The sequence below is a fragment of the Nerophis lumbriciformis genome, linkage group LG38, assembly GCF_033978685.3.
Source record: "Nerophis lumbriciformis linkage group LG38, RoL_Nlum_v2.1, whole genome shotgun sequence".
NCBI classification, from domain to species: Eukaryota; Metazoa; Chordata; class Actinopteri; order Syngnathiformes; family Syngnathidae; genus Nerophis; species Nerophis lumbriciformis.
Window position 1 is genome coordinate 23,150,893 of NC_084585.2, and position 27,946 is coordinate 23,178,838.

Consider the following 27,946-nt stretch of genomic DNA (forward strand, 5'->3'; position numbering starts at 1 on the left):
CAGCCGGGCTGGTTTAAGTCCGCAAACCGGGGAATAACCGCCGGTAATACCCTGCCATACCCAAAAAACTGCCTCACCTCTTTTTTGTCTTGGGTGTGGACAGGCTGCGATCGCCGCCATCTTGTCTACCTGCGGCCGCACCTCCCCCCCCAAGTGGTACCCCAAATACTGTACCTCCCTCCGGCCAACCGCGCACTTGCCGGGTTGGCGGTGAGCCCCGCCCGCCTCAGGGACTCGAGCACCGCCGCATGTGATCTTCCCAGCTGAAAACATCATCCAGGTAAGCCGCTGCATATGCCGCGTGAGGGTGCACCGAACGAGGCACCATGAGGTGGTGGAACGTGGCGGGCGCACCGAACAAACCAAACGGAAGTGTCGCGAACTGGTATAAACCTTCCGGAGTGGAAAAGGCTGTTTTTTTTTCCCGGGACTCTGGTGATAAGGGAATCTGCCAGTAGCCCTTGGTTAAATCCAGTGTCGTGAAAAAACAAGCAGTGCCTAGCCGATCCAGGAGCTCGTCGACCCGAGGCATTGGGTATGCGTCAAAACGTGATATTTAATTCACCTTGCAGTAATCCACACAAAAGCGCACAGACCCATCCTTCTTCCCCACTAGAACGATGGGGCTGCACCACGCACTGTGGGATTCTTCTATTACCCCCTGTTCCAACATGGTTTTTAATTCTTCCCGAACTACTTTGCGCTTGTGTTCGGGGAGACTGTATGGCCAAGATCGCACCGTAACACCCGGGCTGGTCTCAATATGATGCCGAATGAGGTTTGTGCGGCCGGGCCGAGAGGAGAACACATCAGAAAAGCGCCGCTGCAGCTTAGCAACATCCGCTTTCTGCGCTAACGTGAGCTAGTCGTCACACGGCAGGGGAGGGGGAGGGGCAGAGCGCGGGACCTCTGGCCCCAACTCCTCCTCCTCCCTCACTACGTCACCATGGAAACAGGCTCCGCCTCCCTCCATTCCTTCAGTAGGTTTAGATGGTAAATTTGTGTGCCTCCACCCTGGTCCGAGCACCGAACCTCGTAGTCCACATCACCCACTTGCCGTGTGACCTCAAAAGGACTTGCCAGCGCTTAAGTAATTTGGAGTTGGAGGTTGGGAGTAATACAAGCACATTTCCTCCCGGTGAAAATTTTCTAAACTGGGTCCCCTTGTTATACGCGCGCTGCTGCCGTTGCTGAGCGCGGAGCAAATTCTCGCGTGACAAGTGCCCCACCGTGTGGAGTTTTGCTCTTATGTTCGTAACGTACTGAATTTCGTTTTTACTGGAGCTTGAACCCTCCTCCTAGCTTTCCTTAATTAGGTCCAGCACTCCGCGCGGCCTTCTGCCGTATAATAGCTCGAAAGGCGCAAAGGCTATGGAGGCCTGAGGTACCTCCCGAATCGCAAACATTAGGGGATCCAGCCATTTATCCCAATTGGGTTTGTCCTCGTGCATGAACTTATGGATCATGGTTTTCAGCGTTTTATTTAACCGTTCCACCAGCCCATCTGTCTGTGGGTGGTACACACTGGTGCGGATCGCTTTAATTCCCAGTAACCCGTATAGTTCCTTTAACGTGCGTGACATAAAGGACGTGCCTTGGTCCGTCAGAATCTCTTTCGGGATTCCGACTCGGGAGATGACCTGAAACAGAGCTTGCGCAACACTCTTGGCAGAGATGGAGCGCAGGGGCAGTGCTTTGGGATAGCGCTTTGCGTAATCCACCAGGACTAACACAAAGCGATATCCCTGTGTGCTCGGGTGAAATGGTCCGATGAGGTCCATCCCAATTCTCTCGAATGGGACCTCCATGAGCGGTAATGGGCGCAAGGGCGCCTTCGGGATGGCCGCCGGATTCACCAGCTGGCAATCCGGTCAGGCAGCACACCACCGGCGCACGTCTGCCCGGATGCCTGGCCAATAGAATCGGACCATGACCCGATTGAGTGTTTTATCGCCGCCTGGAAGACCATTTCCCGGGGGTATTTTGCCTCAACAACTGGGTGGATTCCTCTCCAGTTTGAGTGTCACGGATCACTCTATATAACATATCTCTAATAATTGAAAAGTGGGGGAATACCCGCGCTTTCCCCTGGGCCACCAGCTGACCTTCGATGTAATCCACCTGGTCCCAGGCCGAGCGCAAAGTTTCATCACGGGACTGCTCGAGGGGAAAATCCTCCGTCGGGTGCCAACGGGGGACCGGGGGGCCTTCCCGCGAAGCCCCCGCCAGTCCCCGCTCGGCAGTGCCAGATGAACCCGTGTCGCCACTGAGAACTGCGCGGATACTCCCCTGTCCTACTGTCCATGAACGCACCCCCACACGTTGTGTCACAAGCTGGTGAAACCCCGGCCAATTTGTCCCTAAAATGATGAGGTGCGTCAGGTGCACGCTTACGGCAACCTTAACACTATGCTTTTGTCCCTTATACCAAATCTCTACTGGCACAATAGGATACGCGTGCACATCCCCATGTATACACCTAATTCGCCCCTGTGTCGCATGCCTCAACGCCGCGGGTCGAACCAGGTTCTGGTGGATCATGGACTGTTTTCAACCCGAATCCACCATGGCCCGGTATGTACTCCCTTGTACCCTTACCGGGATGCAATACGTCTCCCTTGGATCAGGGGAGGGTGCTGGAGGGCCGGCAGCCCGCATCACCTGTCCCACCTCCATCATGGCGTACTCGCAACTCACGTGACCGAGCTGCCCGCACCTCCAGCACACCTGCCCTGGTGTCCGAAGTGCTGTCTGCGGGGGAGGCCCCCTTTCAGCAGCGCTGGAACCCTGGAAATAAAGAGCAGAGGAGAGATTATAACCCCGCGCCCCCCCCCCCCCCCCCCCCCCCCCCTTTGATGAGTCTGGTGGATGTGGTGTCTTGGGCCGTGTGGGCATGTACGAGGCGGTAACCTATGTATGAGTCGAGGCCTCCTCCGCCGTGCGGGGGCATGGCCCCGGGGTCGTTGTCTCGGGGTTGTTGTCTCCGCTGTTTGGACGAGACGTCTGCGCGGGGCCGGTGTGGGTCGTTCCGCCGTCCTCGGGATCGCCTCCTCCCTGTGGACCGCCAGGTGGTCCTCCGCCAAGGTCACCGCTGACGTCAGGTCTCGCGGGCGGTGATACTGGACCCACGCCGAGGTCCGTTCCGGGATGGAGTCGAAAAACTGCTCCAGCAGAATCATCTCGAACATGGGGGCGTCCTGTTCCCGAGGTTGTAACCGCGTCTCAGAGTTGCTGGCTGAAGGCGAACGGGCGGTCATCGGGCCCCAGCCGCATGGCTCGGAATCGGCGCCAGCGATCTTCTACGGCCCGCCGGAGATCCGCAAACTGGACTCTGGAGGCCGCCGGCAGGCTCAGCACCGCCCGCTGCGCCTCCCCCGCCAGAAGCGGCAGCAGCCTCACCCCCCACTCTTCTTCAGGCCAGTCGCATGCCGCCGCCGTGGCCTCGAAGATGTTCAGATACGCCTGGGGGTCTCCTCTGTTTCCGACATGCGCTGCATGGCTGTGTGAGCTTTCGTTGTTGCTGTCCCTCCCGCCCTACTCATCAGCGCCTGCAGGATGTGGGTCTGTTGCCGGGAGGCCTCCAGCTGCTGTTGACTCGCCGCCGACACCTCCGCCAGCACTCGCCCGAGTGCCTCCAGAGGAGTTGGAGCCGACATTTTTCTTCCCTTTTTTTTTTTTTTTTCCTTTTTGGTCCAAACCTGGTTGGGCGCCAATTGTAGAAGTCTCCTTATTGCTGGGTTCATTTGGACCAATATTACACTCGACACCAATCGCTGTGATTTACAATTGTCTTTTATTTTTGTCTTCTTCCTCCATACTTGCCAACCTTTTTTTTCCGGTAGGCTCCCGAAATTCAGCGCCTCTCCCGAAAACCTCCAGGGACAAATTTTGTCCCGAAATTCAGGCGGAGCTGGAGGCCACGCCCCCTCCAGCTCCATGCGGACCTGAGTGACGTGTTGACAGCCTGTTCACACGTCCGCTTTCCCACAATATAAACAGCTAATGATCGAGGGCGAGTTCTGGGTTTCTTATGTGGGTTTATTGTTAGGCAGTTTCATTAACGTCCTCCCAGCGCGGTAACAACACACAACAACAGCAGTCAAGTTTTCGTCTACCGTAAAGCAGTTCGTCTGCCGTAAACAGCAATGTTGTGACACTTTTAAACAGGACAATACTGCCATCTACTGTACATGCATATGTGACCCACCCATAGTGTGTCACATTTTTGTGTTGATTTATTTATTTTATTTTGTGGTTTGAATTCGTTTTTGGAGCTGTCATTACACATTCATCAGTATTCACATTGGTCAGTAGGGGGCAGTAGGGCGTTTCTTCCCAATTGAATGCTATCACCTGCAGACCTGAAGTGTCATGTCATTCTGATGAGCGCGACCAGTCTGTGAACACTTGAAACGTCCTGTGTGCTTTTTCCTCCTGTATAACAGGTTAGTTTTGGTGAATCAACTCACTGAATAATATCCATGTGATCTTTATAAGTTTAAGTACACATTCTGATGGTGGAGCCTAACTCTAAAGTGTTTGTGAGTTGTAGTTTGTATTTGTGAATGAATCCAGTGCACAGCTGCAGTAATCAATACAAAAAGGCGACGTGAGTGCGCAATGTTTATATAGGAACTTCTGATCCTAATTAAATGGGTTATACTTGTATAGTGCTTTTCTACCTTCAAGGTGCTCAAAGCGCTTTGACAGTATTTCCACATCTACCCATTCACTCACACATTCACACACTGATGGCGGGAGCTGCCATGCAAGGCGCTAACCAGCAGCCATCAGGAGCAAGGGGTGAAGTGTCTTGCCCAAGGACACAACGGACGTGACTAGGATGGTAGAAGGTGGGAATTGAACCCCAGTAACCAGCAACCCTCCGATTGCTGGCACGGCCACTCTACCAACTTCGCCCCGCCGTAATTCAGAGCTCCCGTTCTTATTGATTTTATAATGTATATTTGTATAATGTGTGTGTTCTGAAATAGTGACAGAGAATAGAACAAGGATGGACAATTCAACCCTTAACTCAACAATGAGTAGATGAGTGTTATGTGTGTGTATATGTGTAAATAAATGAACACTGAAATTCAAGTATTTCTTTTATTTATATATATATATATATATATATATATATATATATATATATATATATATATATATATATATATATATATATATATATATACATACATATATATATATATATATAGCTAGAATTCACTGAAAGTCAAGTATTTCTTATATATATATATATATCTTAACCACGCCCCCCATGCCTCCTCGTTATTGATATCCTACCGAGAACCAGCGTCTTCTGCAGTGAACGTTTGTGTTTTGATTAACTAGGCTATTTCTTCGCTTAAAAGTGCAACCCTGATAAAATAAATAGACCAAAACCTAGTCCAATATAGAGTATGCTGGTTCTGAACCGGATATATATACAGTACATTCCAGGTGTACTGACCAATAGGAGCAACTGCATGATTCCCCACCAGATTGTATTTCATGTCAAAATCAGTCTAGCTGCCCTGAGGCTTCAACAAAGACGCCTCAAGCAAAAACTAGTCTGTCACTGGTCAACATCCGTACTCTGTCAGGACTGTCACAAAACCTGCAAAAGTAATTTCTACATAGCACGGCCCCTGTCCCTTCGTGCTCTTAATACCCGACTATTTGAAATCCTTCACACATATGCCAGACTGACAGTTAAGCCTACATAACTTAACACCAAGATATTGCCACTTACCCTGAACTTCAGCTGCTAAGTAAAGACTCTAACAAAAAAAAGACAAACAAATGGTTTCCATTGGGAGAACAGGATAAGAAGTAGAACATTATTGAGTGACACAACTGTGTTTTGTTCAGCAGAGAACACACAAAAGCTAATACAAATAATAACAGAATAAAGGAACAAATTAAAAAAAAGGTTTGACAAAAACAGACTCTTTGAATCTCAGTAAAACTAAAATAATGTTATTTGGGAACAGTACAAGGGAAATTCAAACACAAACAAATATACGGAGTAGATATTGAAAGGGTAAAAGAAAACACATTTTTGGGTGTAATAATAGATGACAAAATGAACTGGAAACCTCATGTAAAAAATATACAACATAAAGTAGCAAGAAACACGTCAATAATAAATAAGGCAAAATATGTTCTGGACCAAAAATCACTTCATATTCTCTACTGCTCGCTAGTGTTACCATATCTGAGTTATTGTGCAGAAATATGGAGAAACAACTACAAATGTGCGCTTCATTCACTAACTATGTTACAAAAAATAACAATTAGAATAATACATAATGTTGGATATAGAGAACATACAAACCCTTTATTTGTTAAATCAAGTATTGAAATTCAACGATTTGGTACATTTGCAAACAGCTAAAAAATATATACAAAACAAAACATAACCTGCTACCCAATAATGTACAACAATTCTTCTCAACTAAAGAGGAGGAATATAACCTTAGAGGAAAATCTAATTTAAAACATTTGTATGCACTTACAACACTTAAAACCTTTATTTAGCACAGGGGTCTCAAACTCAATTTAGCTGGGGGCCACTGGATGCAGAAACTGGGTGAGGCTGGACCGCAAGAAAAGATTTCTTAAAAAAAATCTAACATGCACTTTTTAATGAATTCACCTTCTTTGAATGGCTTTCCCGCCCTCGCAACCATCTCACTCACCATGTAGCTAGTGAGTGAGATGGTTGACTGATGCATCGCTCTTTTCACTTGCTTTCTTGACAAAATCTTGTTGCCTCAGTAGACTGGTTTTAAAATTTGCAACCCGGTTCACTCTCTCATCTCCCTGGTATTTTGCATACTCCTCAGCATGTCTAGTTGTATAATGACGTTTCAAATTGTATTCCTTGTGCACCGCAACTTTCTCTGCATCAACTACAGAAAAGAGCTAGAAGGATTATTCATAAAGTAGATTACTTAGAACTAGGGCTGGGCGATATATCGATATACGCCATATATCGCGGGTTTGTCTCTGTGCGATATAAAAAATGACTATATCGTGATATCGAGTATACGTTCTCACGCAGTTGCTTTTAGCTGCGGGCATTACACTACAGGCTCTCCTCCTCTTTCCAGTCTCTCCTTCTCACAGACAGACAAGTGCACCTTCTTACATACGTCACATACTGTCAAATCATACGTCACATACGTATACGCCCTCCCCGAGCAGAGAGGTAGCAGCATGGCTAACGCTAGCTGTGATGCTAGCGAAGTGGTGCGAGCGCGAATACAAGAGAAAGAAGGTGCAAATCTGGTAACAAATGGAGGAATAATTAATTCCACCAAAAAACAGCAGGGGGTCCATCGTCTGGCGGTGGTTTGGCTTCAAGTGGGAAGATGTCGAACAGACAACCGTAATTTGTCAAGTGTGGGGCAAAAGCGTTGCTATAAATGTAGAATTACTGCTGTAACAAACAGATCAGGGTGTCCCAAGTTACTGGAGTGTGTTAGGTAAGGAGGAGGAGTTTTGTATGGCGTCACATTGGTGCCAAAAATCCGAGCGCATAAAAACTGTTATCGCGCGCTGATTCTCCACTTCGTGCACGCGCGCGACACCATTTTGCGCGCGCGTGGTGCCTTTTTGCGCGCGCGTGGGGCCTTTTTGCGCGCGCGGTGCCTTTCTGCGCGCGCGCCGTCTCGGTCTGTGCGCTGTCATGTTTCGTTTTGGCACTTTGGGGGCGGGTATGCTTAGACCGCCCCTTCTTTCTGATTGGTCAGGCGAAAAATGCTCAGAGCCAATCAGAAGTATAGCAGTCAATATGTATCAAGATTTACGGAGGAAGAAGTGGATATAAACATGTCGTGCGCTGCTGAAGGCTATTTCATACCACATAAACACAATACAGGGTAATACAAAATGTGACCCAAATAAATAATAAGACAACAAACACCATAATCACATCTTTCAGCCAGAACTGGTCCACCAGCAATAACATCCAACCATAACATTATTTTATATTTTCACTTCTTCTTGAACATTTGTTTTCTAATTTATGGAATTTCTTTTGATTCAGCCATAAAATTAATGAAATCATCTTTGAATTTTGTTTTTAAAATGTTAAAAATAGCCTTTTAATAATGTATTCTGAAACAGTTTAAAATAATCAGAGAACTGACTAACACTGACCCTACACAACTATGTTGCACAATTAAGTCATTTTTTTTTTAAAGCGAAAGAGGTAATTTCAACAGGTACAGCATCCTATGTCATATCTACATGTAATAAGATTTGTAACAAGGCAAACCGTTTGTAAATTGGTCGAAAATCGAGCAAGTTATGGTAATTTAATTAGTACATGTACCATTGACATCAATGTAATGATTGAGGCTAGCTGTCCGAGGTAAGATGGCTACAACGTTGCTACGCTGTAGAATCATTGGTCATATGAGAAATGCTCAGAGCCAATCAGAAAGGAGGGGCCGTCTAAGCATACCCGCCCCCAAAGTGCCAAAAAGAAACATGACAGCGCGAGGAGAGATGCCAGGAGTACACAGAGAGCGCACAGACCGAGACGGCGCACGCACAGAAAGGCACCGCGTGCGCGCAGAAAGGCACCGCGCGCGCGCAAAAAGGCACCATGCGCGCACAGAAAGACAGCACGCGCGCGCAAAAAGGCACCACGCGTGCGCAAAAGGGTGTCGCGCGCGATAGCAGTTTTTATGCGCTCGGATTTTTGGCACTAATGTGACGCCATAGTTTTGTCCCTCCAGAGTTGTTGCCGTAGGGCTGTGACGTAGGGTGTGTGTGGTTGTGGAAGGAGGTGTGTGATGTTGACATTAAAGAAGCGGTGGCTACCAAACCTGCTCTAATGTCTCCCGTTTATTATTTTATTAGATAAGTACGCTGTATAGGCAAACCCAGGACACTCGGCTACACTGCTAATATGTAGCATCATTTGAAAAGTCACCCGCTAGACCAGGGGTGTCAAACTCAAATACAGAGTGGGCCAACATTTTAAACTGAACAAAGCCGCGGGCCAAGGTTGAACAAATTAACCTTTTAATAGGGACCCAAACAAGTTTTGCATTGCACATTGAACAAGCAAGGCTTATATAACTTCATAGTGACATGAAAAATTGAGTTTCAAATAATAATAATAATAATTCAAAAATATCAATGGCATATCAAATAAAATGTTAATAGAAATTAAATGTCTCTTTTCTATTTGCAGTCTTCTGAGGTAAATATCAAAATAAACTTTTTCCACAGGCTAATAATAAATTTGAAAATAAAATAACAATAATGAATGAATCGAACATTCAAGCCTTGAAGTAGCAAGAGAAAGGGGGGGGGGCAGGGTTTGGTGGTAGCGGGGGGTGGGGGGGGGGGTTTGTATATTGTAGCGTCCCGGAAGAGTTAGTGCTGCAAGGGGTTCTGGGTATTTGTTCTGTTGTGTTTATGTTGTGTTACGGTGCGGATGTTCTCCCGAAATGTGTTTGTCATTCTTGTTTGGTGTGGTTTCACAGTGTGTTGCATATTTGTAACAGTGTTAAAGTTGTTTATGCGGCCACCCTCAGTGTGACCTGTATGGCTGTTGATCAAGTATACTTTGCATTCACTTATGTGTGTGTAGAAGCCGCATATATCATGTGATAGGGGCCGGCACGCTGTTTGTATGGAGGAAAAGCAGACGTGACGACAGGTTGTAGAGGACGCGAAAGGCTGTGCCTTTAAGGCACGCCCCCAATATTGTTGTCCTGGTGGAAATCGGGAGAAATTCGGGAGAATGGTTGCCCCGGGAGACTTTCGAGAGGGGCACTGAAAATAATACCGGCGGAACGACTCTAATTTTAATTTGATATTGCCTCAAGGGCCAAATTAAATTACACAGCGGGCCAAATTTGGCCCGCGGGCCAGAGTTTGACACCTATGCGCTAGACAATGAAGAGTGCTTCCTCCGCACGTCAATATCTCCGTTCGGTGCCACACGTCCACACCATCAAAATGCCGAGGCAAACATTTCCAGATCAACACCGTATGAAAAAATGTTTGATTTTTTTTAGTTGTGATTTCCTTCTCTGCATGGAAGTTTAAAAGTAGCAGATATTAATGCAGTATGAAGAATAATGTTTTAATGTAGACACATAGATTCATCATACTGCTGGGATTATATGCATCAAGTGTTCATTCAAGGCTAAGGCAAAATATCGAGATATATATCGTGTATCGCGATATGGCCTTAAAATATCGCGATATTTAAAAAAGGCAATATCGCCCAGCCCTACTTAGAACACACTAACATATTATTTAGGGTGGGGTGGGGGGGGGTGGGGGTTTACAGTTACGGTAGCACAATTAGCCCTGAACGGGCTAACATCACCACTAACGTGTTACACGTCTGATTCGCCCAGCGACTCTCTGTCGGAGTATCAGCGCTGGGGTCCAGTGCACCACACTTTTGTATTGTCGCTCGGTCCTTCGGTGGAGTGCTTTGGAAGCTACCAGACCGCTCGTCTTCCCCGCCCGGACTGTTTACAACGGCGCCGGGGGCGGGAGCGAGTAGGCGGGCGAGCGAGGGAGGCAGGGAGGAAGGGAGGAAGAGCGTGTGCGGGTGTCGTGGAAAAGCGGCAACATGTTTCTCTGCTTGCATCACGCAAGTGAGGTCAATGCATACTTGCCAACCTTGAGCCTTGAGACCTCCGAATTCGGGAGATGGGGGAGATTGGGGGGTTGAGGTGTGTGTAGGGGGGTTGAGGTGGGGGGGGTAGCGGGGGTGTTTTTGTAGCCCGGAAGAGTCAGGGCTGCAAAGGATTCTGGGTATTTGTTCTGTTGTGTATATGTTGTGTTACGGTGCAGATGTTCTCCCGAAATGTGTTCGTCATTCTTGTTTGGTGTGGGTTCACAGTGTGGCGCATATTTGTAACAGTGTTAAAAAATAAATAAAATAAAATATGACCACCCTCAGTGTGACATGTATGGCTGTTCCTCAAGTATGTCTTGCAATTACTTGCATGTGTCTGCAGAAGCCTCATACAACATGTTATAGAGCCGGCACGCTGCTTGAATGGATTACAAGATGATGCAGTGACAGTTTCTAGAGGACAATAAAGGCAGTGCCATCACGGCAGGCTCTTGGTATTGTTGAGGCCCTATACCACACCGTGTTTGATAGATTTCTTGGTAGATTTCTTCAGCTCCGCACACAACGCTGTCAAGCGCCATTCATTTAAAACTTGCGGGCCGCACTAACATTAAACTTTCAAGGGACGGCGTGGCGCAGTGGCAGAGTGGCCGTGCGCGACCCGAGGGTCCCTGGTTCAATCCCCACCTAGTACCAACCTCGTCATGTACGTTGTGTCCTGAGCAAGACACTTCACCCTTGCTCCTGATGGGTGCTGGTAGCGCCTTGCATGGCAGCTCCCTCCATCAGTGTGTGAATGTGTGTGTGAATGGGTAAATGTGGAAGTAGTGTCAAAGCGCTTTGAGTACCTTGAAGGTAGAAAAGCGCTATACAAGTACAACCCATTTATCATTTATCATTTATGTTAAGGTGGGGGCCGCAAAATAACATCTCGCGGGCCGCAAGTGGGGCGCGTGTTTGAGACCCATGCTTTAGCATATATGTATGTGCAATTAAATTATAGAATGGATTTAACCAATTAAATCAAACAAAGCACCAATATGATCCAGTTTAAGAGACTGTTCAAACTACAAGTGTCCACAGATTACAAAGAACAATTATGATTAACATCATAATTAACAGTTTTTTTTTGTTTTGTTTTTTTGAGATAATGATTTTTTATGTATTTAATATTTGTTTAATTACTATGGTATATTAATTATCTATTATTTATTTATTCACTGTTCTGTTACAGAGAACAAGGAAATGGGATAAAATTGCTATGATATAAAAAGGGGTAGTATTAGATAAGCTCAGCTTCTTCCTACTCCTTTTCGGACGTGCTTTAATGAAACAACTGGAAATATGTGATGCATTACATTGTATCGTATGCATGTTCGAAAAAAACTGAAACTGAAACTGAACTGAACAGAAATTGTCACCTTCTTGTCTTTGTCCCTAGGTGGCCAACTTGCTGCGACTCTTTCAGATCCCTCAGATCAGCTATGCCTCCACCAGTGCCAAACTCAGTGACAAGACTCGATATGACTACTTTGCCCGCACAGTGCCCCCCGATTTTTTTCAGGCCAAGGCCATGGCTGAAATCTTACGTTACTTTAACTGGACGTACGTATCAACAGTGGCATCGGAAGGGGACTACGGTGAGACTGGAATTGACGCCTTTCAGCAGGAAGCTCGGGCCCGCCAAATCTGCATTGCCACTTCGGCCAAGGTGAGTCGTTCCATGAGCCGATGGAGCTATGAGAACGTGATTCGCTCCCTGCAGCAGAAGTCCAATGCCAGGGTCGTGATCCTGTTCACACGCAGCGAGGACGCTCGTGAGCTTCTGGTTGCGGCCAACCGCATGAACGTCTCCTTCATTTGGGTGGCCAGTGACGGCTGGGGGGCACAAGAGAGTGTGGTGAGAGGCAGTGAAGTTGTTGCTGATGGCGCTTTCACCATTGAACTGGCGTCCTATCAGATCCCCCAGTTTAACGACTACTTCACTGCTCTCCATCCGTACAACAACACTAGGAATCCTTGGTTTAGAGAGTTCTGGGAGAACCAGTTTCAATGCAGCCTCCATGATTTAAGTTGTGGGAAGCACTCCCTGCGAGAGGCTCCGTTTCAACCCGAATCCAAGATCATGTTTGTGGTAAATGCCGTTTATGCCATGGCCACCGCATTACACAACATGAGGCAGGCCTTGTGCCAAAACTCTACCAAGGTCTGCGACGCTCTTAAACCTGGCAACGGCAGGAAGTTTTATCGGGACTACATTCTCAAGACCAAGTTTGAAGGTGAGTAAAATCCTCAACATAACAGATTTTCATTTATTTCTTTATATTTATTTATTTTCTTATTTTATATATTTATTTTAGAATATTGGACTTACTGTATTACTTACTGTATTACTTACTTGTAACTAGGGGCGTCCCGATCCAGTTTTGATAGTTTTTAAAATCTTACACAAGGTTTGATATAATATCTCCCGCTAAAGTCTCTTCCTGCAAGCTCAGCAGACAGAAAACAGGTTGTCTTCATTTGTGAGCCTTTATGTAGTCTTTACTTCAAAAGACTGTAAAACTGAACATACTGATATGAAGTACCGTATTTTCCGGACTATAAGGCGCACTTAAAATCTTTTTTTTTTCCCTCAAAACTTGACAGTGCGCCTTATAACTCGGTGCGCCTAATGTACAGAATAATTCTGGTTTTGCTTACTGACCTCGAAGCAATTTTATTTGGTACATAGTGTGACCAGTAAATGGCAGTCAAACATAAGAGATGTGTGTAGACTGCAATATGACTCAAGTAAACAACACCAACATTGTATATGTTCCATTGATAATATAGAACATTACAAGCTCAAAAATCTATCAAAATGTTTTAGTACGACTTTGTTAAGCTATGAATACGCAAACCGCTTGATGGATTGTCGGCGCATTAAACATATGAGTATTATTATGGTGTGTGTATTAGGTAAGACGTATCTGGTGTTTTGTTTCGCAATATTATGCAAAAGCACCTTTTCTTACCTTCTGGTACCTGCTGATCTGTATTTGGAATCTGCATGAATCTTGAAAAATTGTGCGCGTCCGCCTTTGTAGTCCGTGTGACACCTTGGTTGATAAGCTTCTTCTTTTTCTCTATCTTCTTGTTATGGGACATTCATCCTCCGCTGTTGCCATTTCTAATATAAAGTAGTGTAAAGTTCTTACTTATATCTGTCAGTAAACTTGCCATGAAAGTGCTAAAACATACCGGTGTAGTGAGTTTACATTATTCACCCAAGGAACTTACGTTATTAGAGAGTTTCGGTCGGACGGTTTTTCACGGGACACATTTTCGGCCTTGTTGTTGTTTCCAGGTGAAGAGATGCTGCTCTGTTATTGATTTAGATAAAGTCTGAATGTCATTAAAACAGTTAGCTCCATCTTTTGACACTTCTTCCACTCCCGCCCTTGCACACTACACCGCTACAACAAAGATTATGGGGAGACTGTGCCGAAGGTGAGCCACTGTCAGAGCGACTGTCAGAAAACGGCTTGAAATGATCTGTAAAACATAATCTATGCAAAATTTTGACCAAATAACCACCATTACATGTTACCACAAGGAAGTGTTTTCAATTTAGAAAAAAAAGAAAATAATAATATGACTCCTTTAATGTGCCCTATTATCCGGTGCGCCTTATATATGAAAAAAAAGATAGAAAATAGACCATTCATCGGCAGTGCGCCCTGTGGTCCGGTCTTTATGACATTCCAACATAAAATAAATGCATTAAAACAAATGTGCTAGCTTTTTGCTAATTTACATTGCATATGTCATACACATGCTAATTAGCATTACATTTCAACACCTCCAGATTTGGCAATCAAAACTGCAACTAAAATGCACGTTGGTGTGTACAAAGTACAATACTTCCTGGAAAAGACTTTATAGGACTGCGACTGGCATAATAAACCTAATGACTACTTCTTGACTACGGCAGCAGACCTAGGACAAACCGAAATAAATGCACACTGCCAAATTAAATTTAGGAGTATAACAAATCAATCTGTAACAATTAAATAGGACACTGCACATTTCAGATTCTGCTCAAGCACTTCTATCCAGCAGCGCCAGGATACAGCATGCTGAGTCCAAGTAATCACAACAACATATTACTTGATCAATCCTTTATTTAACATTCTACACTACTAAATATGTCAAAAGTATGTATTATTCGTGCAGACATCGTATCAACATAATATCGGTATCAGCTAATAGTCAAGGCTGCAATGTCTGTATCGTCCATCCATCCATCCATTTTCTACCGTTTGTCCCTTTCGAGGTCGCTGGGGGTGCTGGAGCCTATCCCAGCTGCACTCGGGCAAAAGGCAGGCTACACCCACCCTGGACAAGTCTGTCGGTATCGTATTGCAAGTAAAACAGTTGTATTGGGATACTCCTTCTCCTAACATCCTTTAACTTTGCAAATATTATGTATTGCACCAGTTTTATACTGCAGTAAAAGTAAAAGTGCAGGTTGTAGATCTTCTCCAAATTGCTTCAACATCAAATAAAATATTTTTCTTCTGCCCGTCTGGGCTGCACCAGGGCAGCAGTACAAAACATACAACAGGCGAGGCTAATGTATGAGGGGGCCGTTAGAGACATTATTCTGAATTACCTCCTACATACACTACTGAAATGCTCTCACATAAACAACTGAAATCATTTTCTTTTATACACACTACTGAAACACTCTTACAAACACTACTGAAATGCTCTTACATACACTACTAAAATGCTCTCCAGTGTTTCCCACACATTCATTTATTTGCCCGCCACGAAAGAATTACGTCCGCCACAAATGGATTTTTGGGCTTTTGACTCGCTCGACCGCTCATAAAAGCAATGGGACTGTCTGTGAATGTTGCTTGTAGTTACACCTCCGGTGCAGTAGGTGGCGGTAGCCTACTATGCATTGTAACTCCGCCAATAGCACTTAATTCACCTGGTGGGCCAGAAGAAGAAGAAGAAGAAGAAGAGGGACGGACAGACGGACGGACGGAATCAAAATACTCGCCGGCTACTTTTCATAATGATGGCGCTTCCTACGTTTCTACCTCAAACGTCCAAAAGCTGCTGAAAGCTTTGATCCAGGATGCCATGGGGAGACAAACTTAAATGGTGCCTTTTGGCGATAGTTAGCAGCTTGGTGGCTCATAGCCGGCTAGCTAACGCTTGCTAGCGTGGTAGCATTGCTTCATTTTTACAGGTGTTATAGGTAGATAGGTTATAGCTGCATCGCTCGCGGCTCGTCATATATTTAACGTTAATCCGTGATTTCACCGAGCGTTTCACTGACGGTGAGTAGCCTGACGCTGCTTCATTAACATCGCCGCTGTTTGACTCGTGGCCCGGGGCAGACGCACGTAGTAACAGTCACGTGTTACAATACCGACGAGCTAACATGTCCAGGTTATAACCCTGTTGTCAATAAACACACATGGACTGAAGCTAAATTGTCCACTGTCCACTGCAGCATGTGAATGCAATGAAAAGAATAATATCTGAGCCAACCAGCTGTTAAAATGTTGTCCAGGTTAATGTTTTGGCCATTAAAGGCCCTTCATTTCAAGATTTCAACTGTGATCGGGCTTTAAACAGGTGGCTGACCTGTTCAGATGAGTGTAACTGCTACTTGTCAAATAATGTGAAATAGCATTTAATTTTACATGTATCCAATGCCATTTAAATGTAATTATAGATAATAATAATAATAATAATAATAATAAATACTGTGTAGTGTTGTAAATAGTCAACGGGAAGAATTTTAGTAAGATATAAGCCATGAGCAATACACAGCCAGAAAAAAACCTAGGCAGGACAAGTAAAAATATTGGGGCAAGTAGATTTGAGAAGTCAGGCAAGTAGAAAAAAACCTTAACGTTGAACCCTGCATGTGTTGAGCTGCTGCCGCTTAAGGTTAGACGGCACTGTACATAGAGCGGTTGTCACGTTCAAACACAGGACATCTATTACACAAGACAAAAGGCAAGGAATCAAACAGAGACAGAATTCAATTTGGACTCAATTGGTGAGAGACATGCGTCAACCTGTAACCTCGTACAGTGCTAAGTGTATTTAGCTTGGTCTTTCCACTATCTTTCAAATGGTGTTAGTCCTGTTGTACTTGTAATGTTAATGTACATTTTTACTAAAAATTTGCATAATGCTTTTGCTACTGTCAGCACATCTGCTTTTCCTTTAGGACATATTTCTATCTACTTTGAAAATGCATCTACTATGACCAGACAATAATGTTTTCCTTCACTCTTATTTAATTAATTGCATATATGTTTTATACACATTTTTTTTATAAGAATTAAACTATAGGAAGTATAGTACTTCTGTATAAGGGCATTCATATCCCTCCTGTTGAGCCATGAGTTCAACCTTGGCTCAATATTGCTGCTCACTTATACCGATTTTTCTTTGTAAGATTGGTTTATTGTCTGGACATACATAGATGTCTTCTTTGTTCAACATCATCCTCATAATTTCTTTTTATTCCTTTCATTGCTTGTCTCAATATATTGGTCAACTTGTTTTTGTAGTTCTTACAGCGTTTTTCAGCATTCTCTGTTCTTGATTTGATAAACGCCTTACAAAGTCTATTTTTCATTTTACATGCATTTTTCAAACTGTTTATCATCCAAGGTGCATTATTTTGCCTTTGTTTAGATCTGCATGGAACCTCAGGACAATGCTTGTTATACAGAGTAATATAATGTTTACGAAAAGAATCATAGACCGTGTTTATATCGTCTGTATACACCTCTTCCCACTCTTGTTTTAATAGGTCATACCTGAAGTTGTTAATATGATTGACACTTCTTTTCCTCTTAAGTATTTGATGATATGCTCTTTTAGGGAATTGATAGTCAAATATTGCAAATATAGGCAGATGATCACTTATGTCATTTATCACTAACCCAGTAGTGATGTGAATCCCTAAAACATTTGTAAAGATTTTGTCTATTAAGGTTGCACTAGTTGTGGTTATTCTACTAGGCTTTGTAATTAATGGGTACAGCCCTTTTTAATATAATATATCTACAAAATCTGATGTTTGTTTATGTGAATCTACCTTTAGAAGATCAATATTATAATCTCCACAAATTACGATAGTCCTATTTTTATTTAGACCATTAATCATTTCCTCTAATTTATTCATAAAGATTTCCACTTTTGATCCTGGTTTTCTATATACACATGTAACAACAATATTTCTGTTTTGTTCTAATTCTATCTCAACAGCTACACACCCCATTAACACATGTATGGCCATTATCATACATTTAACTGGTCTGCATTTAGTTCATTATATACATAGAGGGCCACCCCTCCTCCAGTCCTATTGTCTCTGCTAGTGACATACAGATCATAGTCCTTTAATTTCAGATCAACCTCCTTGCCTTTCTTTATCCATATTTCAGATAAAGCAATTACCTTAAATCTACCTTTAAGTGACTCCAAAACATTTTTGATTTTAGAAAAGTGTTTTGGTAGACTTCTACAATTAAAATGAATCAAAGAAAATGTATTTTCTATGCCTACGTCATCAAGTTGTTCCTCAGTATAATATTGGAAGAATCCTTGATATGCTTAAATATATGAGTCTTTGGATGCACTTCATTATCAAAATCAAATGTGTATCCATTTATCTTTCTCTTTTGGAGTACTTTTAGTATATCATGCGCTAGTTTGTAGTTTGAAATATGTATTTCCTTTTCTGTTGCTTGTTTTGCTGTTTTGTCAGCAAACACATTTCCTATTGATATTGTGTCTGTTCCTTTGGTGTGTGTCGCACATTTGCATATTGCTATTTTAGCTGGTAGCTGTACTGCTTCTACTAATTCTTTTTTCTCTCTTTTATTAATTTTTTTTATCAGTTCTCCAATGTGTTACAGATTTTCCTGTTGACTTTATCATTCCTATATTTTGGTTATCTTTATATATATTGTGACCTTTTGATCTTTCATTACTTTACATGCTTCTATTAGTGCTTCTAGTTCTGCCGCTTGCATTGAGCAATTTGATGGTCATTTGATAGCTTTCAAAATTTCTGTTACTGTAACAATCGCACATTCTGTTCTATTTTTATTTCACAGAATGCTGCTTTAGCTTCTGAATTCCACTCTACAGATGATTACATTTTTTCATTAATTTACTTAAAGGAGCTACTATTTCAGCATAATTTGGTATTCAACTTCTACAATAATTAGTTAATCCTAAAAATTACATCATTTGCTTCTTTGTTTGTGGTTTTTGTACTTGTAGTACTTTGGTTTTCTATTTTCCACAATAGTGCATCCATTTTTGTTTAGAGAACATTCTAGATTCTTTACTTCTCTTTTGCATAATTGTACTTTTATTTTGCTTATTTTGTGTCTTTCACTATGTAGATGATTTAATAACGCTAATGTTATTTTTCCTCCTAATTCAAATGTTATACATATTACTTTATGCATTTTTTAAGTAATGTTTTAAACTCACTTAACTGTCTATACGTCACTTAATCTATACTTTTACACTCTGAATTTACATTCTTCCCATTGTTTATATTTTTTATTTGCAATTATTATTCAACAATATTTAAAACAAACAGTTGTCTATCGCTAGCTGATAGTTTTCCTGATTGCCATACCTCCTTATTTATTTTATGTTATGTCATTATCTTATCTTAGCTCAACACTCAGATGTATGGTGTTGCAAATGTCTAAAACATAATCTAACTTAAGAATGTTATACTACACTTCAAAGTTAAACCTACTTTAAACATGTAATAAATTCACTTCCACACCTCCCCCACTGCGCCACACACACACACGCACACACACACACACACACACACACACACACACACACACACACACGGTGATGTGTAAGTGGTGAGTGCACTCTTAAGGGCAAAGGTCAGCAACACTTGAAGAGATTTCTCTTTTCTTTCTTTTTTTTTTTTTCTCTCTTCTTTCCTCAGCTAATAACCATGTAACCCACTTTATCATTTTATCATACTATACATCTCAACTCTTATTATAGTTATTAATCTAGGTTTTTATTTATTCCATTATTTAATTATACATATATATATTTGTATATATAAAAGCGCTCTTTATATATCCAAACATACATGTATATCTTCAGTCTACCTTTTCTTCATCTCTTATTTCAATACCCCCATTATCTCTCTTTCGCATTAGTTTATTTAATTTTGCATTAATTCTTATTGATTTTTCCCCATTTCTTCATTTATTTTTACTTTTCTCTCACTTCAGCACTTTGAGATTTTTCTCCTATTTGCTTTTTCTTTTAACCTATTTTTATTTTTATTTGAACCTCCGGGGTTTTTACACAATTTGTACCTGGAAAGATACACACTTAAATACACACTAACAAACAAACAAACAAACAAACAAACACATTTGCAGCGATCTTACCACCAATGGCATACGCTGACAACATGACTAATTGGTGTTGTCTTTTAACAGTCATGCTGAGTTACTTTGATTGTTAATTTTTTTATTTTTTTATTTTATTTTTTTCAGGACAGTTTCTTGCAAAATGCCCTTCTCTGCTACAACGCCAACATGCAGTAGGGTCTAACCGCTGACGTTGTGGTTGTTGTCTTCTATTTTGGTTTAAATAGATTGTAATAGACCATATTAGATCTGCGTTTCTTTGTGTCCCTCTTTCCATTTTGAGAATTTGGAGTAATCCGTTGTCTCCTACAGAGCCGAACTTATAAGGATTACTTTTGTCTTGTTTGTAAGATAGTGGTTTAATTTATTATTGTGGTACATGTCGCTTCTACTGGAGATGGTTCCCCAGTGGAGGTGTCTTGCCTAGAGCATCCACAATAACCCACTATTTACTTCTCACAACTTTCATATGGAGTGATAGCCTAATGGCGATTACTCCCAAACACTCTCACATTCACACCTTTCAGTATATTGATCTACGGAAATTTCAATGTATATTACATGAGGACCCCGTCGCTCTCCAGGTTATTGTTTTTTACGGACAAAATTCAGTTTTTTATTCTGAATAGACCATTTTAGGTCTGTTGGACTCCGACGTCCCCAGGATAATGGCTTACGGATATTTCAAATAATTGTGGGCTCCGCCTCCCCCTAGTATATTTGTTTACGGATATTACGGATTCCAGTTTTCGCGGTTCCGTTTACCTGCAGTATATTGGCCTCTTCAGTTTTAGAATTTTATTTCGGGTATTCCAGTTTTCGCGGACACCGACGTCCTGCAGTGATTTTGGCCTTTTTTACCTGTTAGAGCCTAGGATTTACAGGGTTTGTTTATGCGTCGTAACCCTCGTCACACGCTTTTTCTTAGTCGTTTCTTTCTTTGTCAATTTAAAACGTACTCACTGCTCTCTGCGTTCCTTCCTGTTGTCCTCGGATTTTCCGTCAGTCTTTCAATTCCAGCCCGAAATGAAGAAAAAGCAGTTTCTCAATCAGGATTTGGTTGCCATGGTCTTTCTGGTTTCACTCACTCCTGCTGGAATCGTCAGACGTGTTGGAATCCGGCTCGAAGGACCAATTAGATGTCACGTTCAAACACAGGACATCTATTACACAAGACAAAAGGCAAGGAATCAAACAGAGACAGAATTCAATTTGGACTCAATTGGTGAGAGACATGCGTCAACCTGTAACCTCTTACAGTGTCTTAGCACGCTCTGACGAAGAAGGTCTTCGTCTCCTCTTTTAATTCAGATGTTCCATGTTCACGCACCAACATATGTCACAGCAGGAATTGGGAGTATGTAAAACAGTCATTGTTTTCGGTCGCCTTGAAGTCCAAGAAGAGGACTTCTCGGGCTTGGGCTCTTCCTGGATCCAGCTGGGGCAGGTGTTGGAGGACAATGGACAACCCCTCCCGTCTCATGTCCACAGCAACTTCAAGAGGGTAGCGGGTCGTAAATAGCGTTGACCAAATAGTTGGAAGAGAGTTTGGGAACCACTTCAAAGAGAGTTCGTTTAACACTTCAAAGAGAGTTCCTCCGGGAGTTGAGCACATCCTGCCATCTGTCCGTGTTGAAATCACAGTGGCGTTTCACGAGCCCTCCTCCTCCTGCCAGGCCTCCAAAGACAGCCCTCATCTTCTCATCAGGAACATAATGCAATATAATGTTTCTTTTGTGATAACTTACAAACAATTATTCTAACAGCGGTTCTGCTCGTTAGTAATAAATTCTAATGTTGGATGTTCACTCCTTCACACAGATGAGTATAGAAACATATTTTCAACGGCCGAAAAGGGCTCGACTTGGAGAGGAGGTAGGCCTACAGTCCGGACCACAGGTGCGACCTGTTCAGCAGCAGGAGGAGGAGGAGGAGGTTGACTGACTGTGGCAGGACACCTCTGCCTCTGTTTCACTTCATGTTGCTGGTAAATGATATGGTTGTAGTAGTAGGCTAAAGTTAAATTATTTAGTATTCACTAATTAAAGGGGCAGAGCTTTAAGAGACATTTTAGCTTTTATATTTTATAAGATATATTTTTTGTAAGAACCACAATTAATAAATATATTTCAGTGAATCACTAATTGTTCAAATCTGTATATAAATATGTACATAAAATGTTGTAATTATATTCCAACTCCGCGTTCTTCTTGGTCATCGCCGCTGCCGCCGCCAACCCCCACGCCCCGACCACACCACCACAAATAGATGCCTGTCCTGTGGGAAACACTGCTCTCACATAAACAACTGAAATGTTTTTCTCTCACACACCCTACTGAAATGCTCTTATAAACACTACTGAAATGCTCTTCTATACACTACTGAAACACTCTTATAAACACTACTGAAATGCTCTTACATACACTACTGAAATGTTCTTATAAATACTACTGAAATGCTCTTATAAACACAACTGAAATGCTCTTACATACACTACTGAAATGCTCTTACATACACTACTGAAATGCTCTTATAAACACTACTGAAATGCTCTTATATACACTACTGAAACACTCCTATAAACACTACTGAAATGCTCTAACATACACTACTGAAACAATCTTATAAACACTACTGAAACGCTCTTATAAACACTACTGAAAAACTCTTATAAACACTACTGAAACACTGTTATAAACACTACTGAAACATTCTTACATACACTACTGAAACACTCTTATAAACACTACTGAAATGTTTTTGTCTCACGCACACACACACACACACCTGGAATTATTTTTCACTAGTATGTATAAACGGATTTCACCTGTGTGTGTGTGTGTGCTTTTTACACGTGCGTGTGAGAGACAACAATTTCAGTAGAATGTGTGCAAAGATTTCAGTTATGTGTATGAGCGCATCTTACCATTTTGTATGGGAGCATTTTACCACTATGTTAATGTTGTGTCGTTCGCGAACGATTCGTTCGAACGAACTAATCTTTTGAGTGAACGTACTGAACCGTAACACTTCATGAACTGATTCGTTCTTTTCTCAGTTCAGTTGAGCTCCGCCGCGACCATGCCGGTAGGAGTGGAACTGGCGCATTCTGTGACTCACTGAAACCTCGACGTCGGCGAATGACGCAGCCAGCTACTCGTCATGGGGGCGGGGGGAGGGACTGAGCGAATGATTCGTTCACCGCGGATTAACGACATGAATCACTCAGTGAACGACAGAATCAGGACTCGCGAACCTACTGACACAGAGAACTGACTGTGTCGCGGAGGAGGACGTCACATTGAGGCTCTCGTTCAGTCACTGTGCGCGTCGTTCATTGGGTGCTGAGGGCTTGTGTCGTTCGCGAACTGACACACACCGAGATCTTGCGGCTGGGGAAGCTGTTACTGACTGACTGACTGCACACAGAACTGCTGCTGCAGAAGTGATTCAGGTTCACGTACTGAACTGTGCTGACTGTGTCACTCACTGCCTGGTGTACTGCATGCAGAGCTGTGTAGGGACTCGTGTTCACCCTAATTGCTGCTTCTCCCGCGAATGTCTACACTGTACTGTACTACGCACGCCCCCCCCCCCCTCCTATTTTTTTTTGGGGGGGGGATGGGGGGGGGGGGTGATTCGGTGAACAAATTTTTTGAACGACTCAATTTAAGGAACTGATTCTAGTGATTCAGTACAGTCAAAAGAACTGCCGATCCCATCACTACACTATGTGTAAGAGCATCTTACTAGTGTGTATGAGCGGTGTTGCATTCCGGTTCCGGTCACCAATAATCCCCGCCCCTTTTCAGACAATTTGTTGTTTTTTTTAAAGCCAAGTTGTGGACAAAATGTCTGCCGACAAGTAGCTTAACCGAGGCGGGAGCTCCACTTCATAATTTGAGGGCTTCAGCGGAGAATATAAGAACACTTTCAATGCAACAAGGGTCGGGCTGCCGCCATGGGTTGCACCTGCAGGACGCGGCACCTGAGCGGCCACACAGCGGTGCCTTTCTCGTCCCGACATCCAAGCAGCCTGGAGCAAATGTTACCTTGCAAGTTTGCACCACACACATGCAACGTTTCAGCTCATGGACATTAGGGCAAGAGGAGGAAAAGGTAATTAGACATTATTTATTTCTAAATTATTGTTGAATCCCACGAAATGTAAGGCGACATGGCATTGTAGTGCGCTACAATGGTAACATGTCCAAATGTGAGTGACGTCGTGGTACGTCAGTAGCTGATCAAATACTAATGATAATGGATTACATATATTTAGCGCTTTTCTATCGACTAGATAAGGGGTCCCCAAAGTGTTATTTTGATATTTGCAATAATAAAGTGGGCAACTTCATACAGGTCTGTATAACAGGTTCCTTATTTATTTATTTTTTACAAAATGTTTAAACAAAATGTTAATTCGCAGAATACACTGCAAAAGTGAAGAAAACATTTTAACAAACCTTATAATTCCCATGTTGTTCACTGAATAAAGTGCAGAATTGAAGTGAACATGTCTATTCCATAGTTGCCATCATTGGGTTCACCTGTTGAAAAATGTTAATTGTTGTCTCATTAATGTTTACATCTATGTCTGGAATTACACACCGACAAGTATTGGAAGTATATGAATAATAAGACATAAGGAACCTTTCTGAACCAAAAAAGGTTGTTTTCAACACACTGTTGAAAATAATATTCACAATGTTTCTATGTGAAATTTATTGAATATTCCAATCAATATATTTGTGTGCAGAGAAGTTCCATTAATCCAGAGGTTGTTTATTCCGTCCTTGTTGAAATGGTCATGCAGTTGTGTGGTGAATCTGAAATAAGAATGTAACAATCAGATCACATTAAAACAGCTAAGACAATATACGTCATACGGGGAAATGCATTTTTAGACAATATGAATTGCCTGAGCGGCGAGGGGACACCAAAAAATGGATTAGAACAGACAGATTGAAAATAATAATACAAAATAAAAAATGTTTTCCAGCAGGCCGGATGTTGGACTTTAGCGGCCGAGGGCCGTAGTTTGGGGACCCCTTATCTAGTCGATAGAAAAGCGCTAAATAAATGTAATCCATTATCATTAGTATTTGATCAGCTACTGACGTACCACGACGTGACTCACATTTCGACATGTTACCATTGTAGCGCACGACAATGCCATGTCGCCTTACATTTCGTGGGATTCAACAATAATTTAGAAATAAATAATGTCTAATTACCTTTTCCTCCTCTTGCCCCAATGTCCATGAGCTGAAACGTTGCATGTGTGCGGTGCAAACTCGCAAGGTCACATTTGCTCCAGGCTGCTTGGATGTCGGAACGAGAAAGGCACCGCTATGTGGCCGCTCAGGTGCCGCGCCCTGCAGGGGCGACCCATGGCGGCAGCACGACCCTTGTTGCATTGAAAGTGTTCTTATATTCTCCGCTGAAGCCCTCAAATTATGAAGTGGAGCTCCCGCCTCGGTTAAGCTACTTGTCGGGAGACATTTTGTCCACAACTTGGCTTTAAAAAAAAAAAAAAAAAAAACTTGTCTGAAAAGCGGCGGGGATTATTGGTAACCGGAACCGGAATGCAACATCGCTCATACACACTAGTAAGATGCTCTTACACATAGTGGTAAAATGCTCCCATCCACAATGGTAAGATGCGCTCATACACATAACTGAAATCTTTGCACACATTCTACTGAAATTGTTGTCTCTCACACGCACGTGTAAAAAGCACACACACACACAGGTGAAATCCGTTTATACATACTAGTGAAAAATAATTCCAGGTGTGTGTGTGTGTGTGCGTGAGACAAAAACATTTCAGTAGTGTTTATAAGAGTGTTTCAGTAGTGTATGTAAGAATGTTTCAGTAGTGTTTATAAGAGTGTTTCAGTAGTGTTTATAAGAGTGTTTCAGTAGTGTTTATAAGAGTGTTTCAGTAGTGTATGTAAGAATGTTTCAGTAGTGTTTATAAGAGTGTTTCAGTGGTGTATGTAAGAGTGTTTCAGTAGTGTTTATAAGAGCGTTTCAGTAGTGTTTATAAGAGTGTTTCAGTAGTGTATGTAAGAGCATTTCAGTAGTGTTTACAAGAGTGTTTCAGTAGTGTATGTAAGAGCATTTCAGTTGTGTTTATAAGAGCATTTCAGTAGTGTATGTAAGAGCATTTCAGTAGTGTTATAAGAGCGTTTCAGTAGTGTTTATAAGAGCGTTTCAGTAGTGTTTATAAGAGCATTTCAGTAGTGTATGTAAGAGCATTTCAGTAGTGTTTATAAGAGTGTTTCAGTAGTGTGTATAAAAGAAAAAGATTTCAGTTGTTTATGTGAGAGCATTTCAGTAGTGTATGTAAGAGGTAATTCTGAATAATGTCCCTAACGGCCCTTCATACTAATGTAAAGCTGGTGTACATCAAAAGTGTCATCATTGTCGTTCCCTTGATTGAAATTGACCTTCTTGGTGTGATTTCAGCCATCTGTTTATGAGAGTAATTACTTTTATAGAAACTATATACATGGTATGCCAGTTAATGGTTTGTTGGCTAATGATTGAATGATTGCAATTTCAGAAGTCATTAGATATTTTATAAGGCTTTGGAGGTCAGCAACAATATGTGTTTATTAACATCAATGTGTTAGGTCTTGTATTTTAACCTTCTTTTCATTCATTGTCCCCTACAGCACCATTTCGTCCCCCAGAGACGGATAACTTTGTTCGTTTTGACGCCTTTGGAGATAGCTTCGGCCGCTACAACATTTTTCACTATCACAAGGAGGGTGGACACTACATTTATCGCAAAGTTGGTTACTGGGCTCAGAGCTTGACCCTGAACACGAACCTGATCCCATGGGATGGACAGGGTGCGCCCACCTCCCAGTGTAGTGATCCCTGCAGGAAGAACGAGGTGAAGAGTATGCAGCCAGGGGACGTGTGCTGCTGGATCTGCATCCCTTGCCAGTCCTACCAGTACTTGCAGGATGAGTTCACATGTGCCGACTGCAGCTTTGGACAGTGGCCTCTGGCTAATCTGACAGGTTGTTATGACCTACCTGAGGAGTATATCCGTTGGGAAGACGCCTGGGCAATTGGACCTGTCACCATTTCCTGTCTCGGGATGATGTCCACTCTTTTTGTCATCGGACTGTTCTTCAAACACAACGAGACCCCCGTGGTAAAGGCCAGTGGACGTGAGCTCTCGTATATTCTTCTGTTGGGGGTGCTGATGTGCTATACGATGACTTTCATCTACATCGCCAAACCTTCCACGGCAGTTTGTACGCTGCGCCGCCTGGGCTTAGGAACTTCCTTTGCCGTATGCTACTCAGCCCTCTTGACCAAGACAAATCGCATTGCTCGGATCTTCAGTGGGGTTAAGGGCGGGGCCCAACGACCTCGATTTATCAGCCCAGCCTCCCAGGTTGCCATCTGTGGAGGTCTGATCTCCTGCCAGCTGATCGTGGTGGTGGTCTGGCTGCTTGTGGAAGCTCCAGGAGTGAGAAAGGAAGTAAGCCCGGAGAAGAGAGATGTGGTCACCCTCAAGTGTAACAGCAAGGACTCGAGCATGCTTTTGTCTCTCACCTACAACTGCATCCTCATCATTCTCTGCACGGTTTACGCCTTCAAGACCCGCAAGTGCCCCGAAAACTTCAATGAAGCCAAGTTCATTGGGTTTACCATGTACACGACCTGCATCATCTGGCTGGCTTTTCAGCCCATTTTCTATGTCACTGCCAGTGACTACAGGGTGAGTCAAAAATATGACTTCCATGTATCCTCTTGACAACCAGCGTTCTCTGCAGTGGACATTTGGTTTTGTACTTTTGTCAGGGTTGCAAATTCCAAGAAAACAATATCCCTGTTA

General features: G+C 42.9%; 1 protein-coding gene across 3 annotated transcripts in view; it reads left to right on the plus strand.

The window, feature by feature from the left end:
* Positions 1 to 27,946, plus strand: part of grm2a (glutamate receptor, metabotropic 2a) — a 156,039-nt gene that overhangs the window by 93,510 nt on the left and 34,583 nt on the right. For all 3 annotated transcript variants that reach the window (XM_061932582.2, XM_061932583.2, XM_072912646.1), the window contains 2 exons: positions 12,066 to 12,903; positions 26,766 to 27,829. In XM_061932582.2, coding sequence (XP_061788566.2) covers positions 12,066 to 12,903; positions 26,766 to 27,829 — 1,902 coding nt within the window. The remainder of the gene's footprint in view (positions 1 to 12,065; positions 12,904 to 26,765; positions 27,830 to 27,946) is intronic.